Consider the following 2,797-nt stretch of genomic DNA (forward strand, 5'->3'; position numbering starts at 1 on the left):
AAAGATATAAAGAGTGGTTTGGCGTTTCCTTTTCTGGTTCATTTTACAGGTAAGGCAAACAGGGTTAAGTGACTTGCCCAGTGTCACACAGCTGATAAGTGAGGCCAGATTTGAACTCACAAAGATGAATCTTCCTGAATCCAGGCCCTGCCCTCTGTCCACCTAGCTGCCCCAATCTGGGATACATTACAGCAATACACAAACCCTCAGAGGACTGGGGCAACACGAGATACATGATTCCATTAGATGGTAAGCTCCATGAGGGCAGGGACTGTCTCTTGTCCCTTCTTGTGTCCTTGGTACTTAGTACAGTGGCTGGCACACAGTAGGCACTTAATGCTTACTGACGGACTATTCAAACTCTGCCTAGAGTAGACAAGTGCCTCTGTCCCAGCTGTTTCCTTTCCCACTGTCCAAAAAAATACCAAGCAAAAATAACACACACAATAAAAATAAAAACAAAGGAAAACAGGAAAAAAAGCTCATTTAATTTTCTATTAAACCTCTGATCAAAGTCACTATTTATCCCATCCTATTAAATTATAAGAAAGTTAAAAAGAAACGTTGCATAATTAACATTCACACAGAAGAAAAATTAAATCAGGTTAAGTCATGAAACATACATGAAACAGTAAAGTTTTGAGGAAGGAACAAATGAAAAGCTTGCTAAATAAAGTCAGCCCAATAAACAGTGTGCCTCCCGAAGCAATCCGACTGCCCACCTAACGGTGAATTTAACGCTCTGTTCAAGAATCTAACACACTGATTTTCAAGAGGAAAACTTCCCTCCTCATGAAAGGGCTTGATTTTAAGAGAGCTGACCAAAGTCTCTCTCTATGACCTCCTCCTGATCTTGTTCAGTTACACAAAAACAAAGAATTAAGTTCTTTTTAAAAATTCAAGTTCCATTACAGCATTTTTAAAAATATTAAGGAAAATAGATTAGGTATTCAAGTGCACAACACTAATTACTGCCCAGCCAGTGGTATTTTGTTTCATCCAGTTCTCCCAAGGAAAACTCTAAAATTGAAATCTCAGCAGAATAATCCTTAAATGCATTTTACAAGCAATACGAGCTCTTTTGTTTACTGAGTTCTTGGATTTTGCTGCTGTACCCTGTACCTCAATTTAACCCAGACTATAATTACCCCATTAACTTTTCAATGCAAAGCTCTATATGATTCAGCAAGGCCACAGTAGTATTGTTGAGCTCTGTTAATACAGGGCTCAAGAAAGCCAAGGCCAATGATGCCCATGGTCCACACTACTGCCAAGCCATTTCTGGCTAGTTTCAGATTGTAAGGACATAGGCATACATGCATGTGTGTGGGCACACGTGTGCAGGCACACATGTATGGGCATGTGTGCGTACACACCCCACGCTACATCCATGTATGTATACAAAGTCTCGATGGTCTGCAGAAGTTGACTCCAAGGTATTCAGAGTTTCGCTTTGCCAGGCTGCAGCTGGAGACTCTGTAACTTCATGGCCAGACCCATATTACCAGTAATTTTCAATTTGCCTTGAAAGAAAGCCTGCAAGAACAAAGGGAAAAAGCGTTACTTTGTGCTGTTCTCAGGTTCGGAGGCTTCTGATGTTTCCTGGCCTTTCATGTTCGTGGATCAGCTGCTTAGCAAGGTCATCTGAAAGCCTTCAAACCCTAGGTTCAGCTAACAGGGAGCCATGCTCAATTCCTTTCATTTACAAAGCTTCAAGGAGAACCAAATCCCTCAAAAGCCACAGCCTTTCAGCCTTTCTGAGCGACCATGAGAGACTCATTCTGAGGCATCCAAAGGCTGACAAGGAGAGCTGGGGCCAGAGGCGAGATGACACAAGACTTCTCTGAAAGTTAGCCTAGGGGAGGAAGATGGAGAGATGGCAGCAGGACTCAAGGACATGGAAGGTTGTGTGAAAAGCAGGGTGAGCCCCTTTCTGCCTGGACCTCAGGGCAGAACCAGGAGCAAGGGGGAGAAATTACAGAGAGGAAGACTCAGCTCAACATAAAGAAAAATGCCCACTCAGATCTGTCCAGAAATAAAAACAACCTAGCTGCCTTGCGGGTGGCAGTGCTGATTTCACCAGGGGAGCACGCCCCCCACCAATGCAGATCGCCATCCCTTTCCATCTTCTTGGACTTCAATCTTCAGGAGTTGTAAGGGCTTAAGAATTCCTTCCTGAGCAGCCCTCTCAGTGAGCGGCTCTTGCTGGACAGACCCTGGGCAGGAGGCATCTTGTCCTAGTTTGGGCCCAGCCTCAAGGCCTTCTCAGAGCTTGGGCTCCATCAGCATGACCTTAGAGTCCAGGGCCAAGTACAAGGAGGACATTAATGGAGGCATATCACACTGAGACGGACACTCCAAGAGGCTTCACATGTACTGTGGGGCAGCACACTGAACTTACACACCAGCTGTAGGAAGGAGTCAGGGCAAGTCACCTCGCCTCCCCTGGACGGTGTTCTCATCTCTAATGGAAATCATATCTGTAGTACTCACAGTGGATTGTGAGAAGCAAAGGAAAGAATGTATGCGAAGCGCTGTGCAAACTTTAAACACTATATCAAAGTGAGTTATTACCACATTATTTAAAACTAAAAGCAGGTGCTACAGGTATAAGGACTATAGGATCACAGATTTATAGCTGGAAAGGACCTGACAGGTCAATGAGACCAATCCCCTTCTTAAACAGATGAGGAAACTGAGGCCCAGGAGGTGAGGGGACTTACCCAAAATCTCTCTCTCTTCCTCCCTCCCTCCCTCCCTCTCTCTCTCTCTCTCTCTCACACATACACACACACAC

At 44.5% G+C, this 2,797-nt stretch overlaps 1 protein-coding gene across 2 annotated transcripts in view; it reads right to left on the bottom strand.

Annotated features, from left to right (window-relative positions):
* Positions 1-467: 467 nt before the first annotated feature.
* LOC138165341 (sterol carrier protein 2) overlaps positions 468-2,797 on the bottom strand; it is a 464,797-nt gene continuing 462,467 nt past the window's right edge. For both annotated transcript variants that reach the window (XM_069093561.1, XM_069093563.1), the window contains exon 16: positions 468-1,536. In XM_069093561.1, the coding sequence (XP_068949662.1) occupies positions 1,441-1,536 (96 nt within the window). In that variant the 3' untranslated portion in view covers positions 468-1,440. The remainder of the gene's footprint in view (positions 1,537-2,797) is intronic.

The sequence above is a fragment of the Petaurus breviceps genome, unplaced genomic scaffold (genome assembly GCF_028583685.1).
Source record: "Petaurus breviceps papuanus isolate PSGF00001 unplaced genomic scaffold, PetGlider_PUasm1.0 208, whole genome shotgun sequence".
NCBI lineage: Eukaryota > Metazoa > Chordata > Mammalia > Diprotodontia > Petauridae > Petaurus > Petaurus breviceps.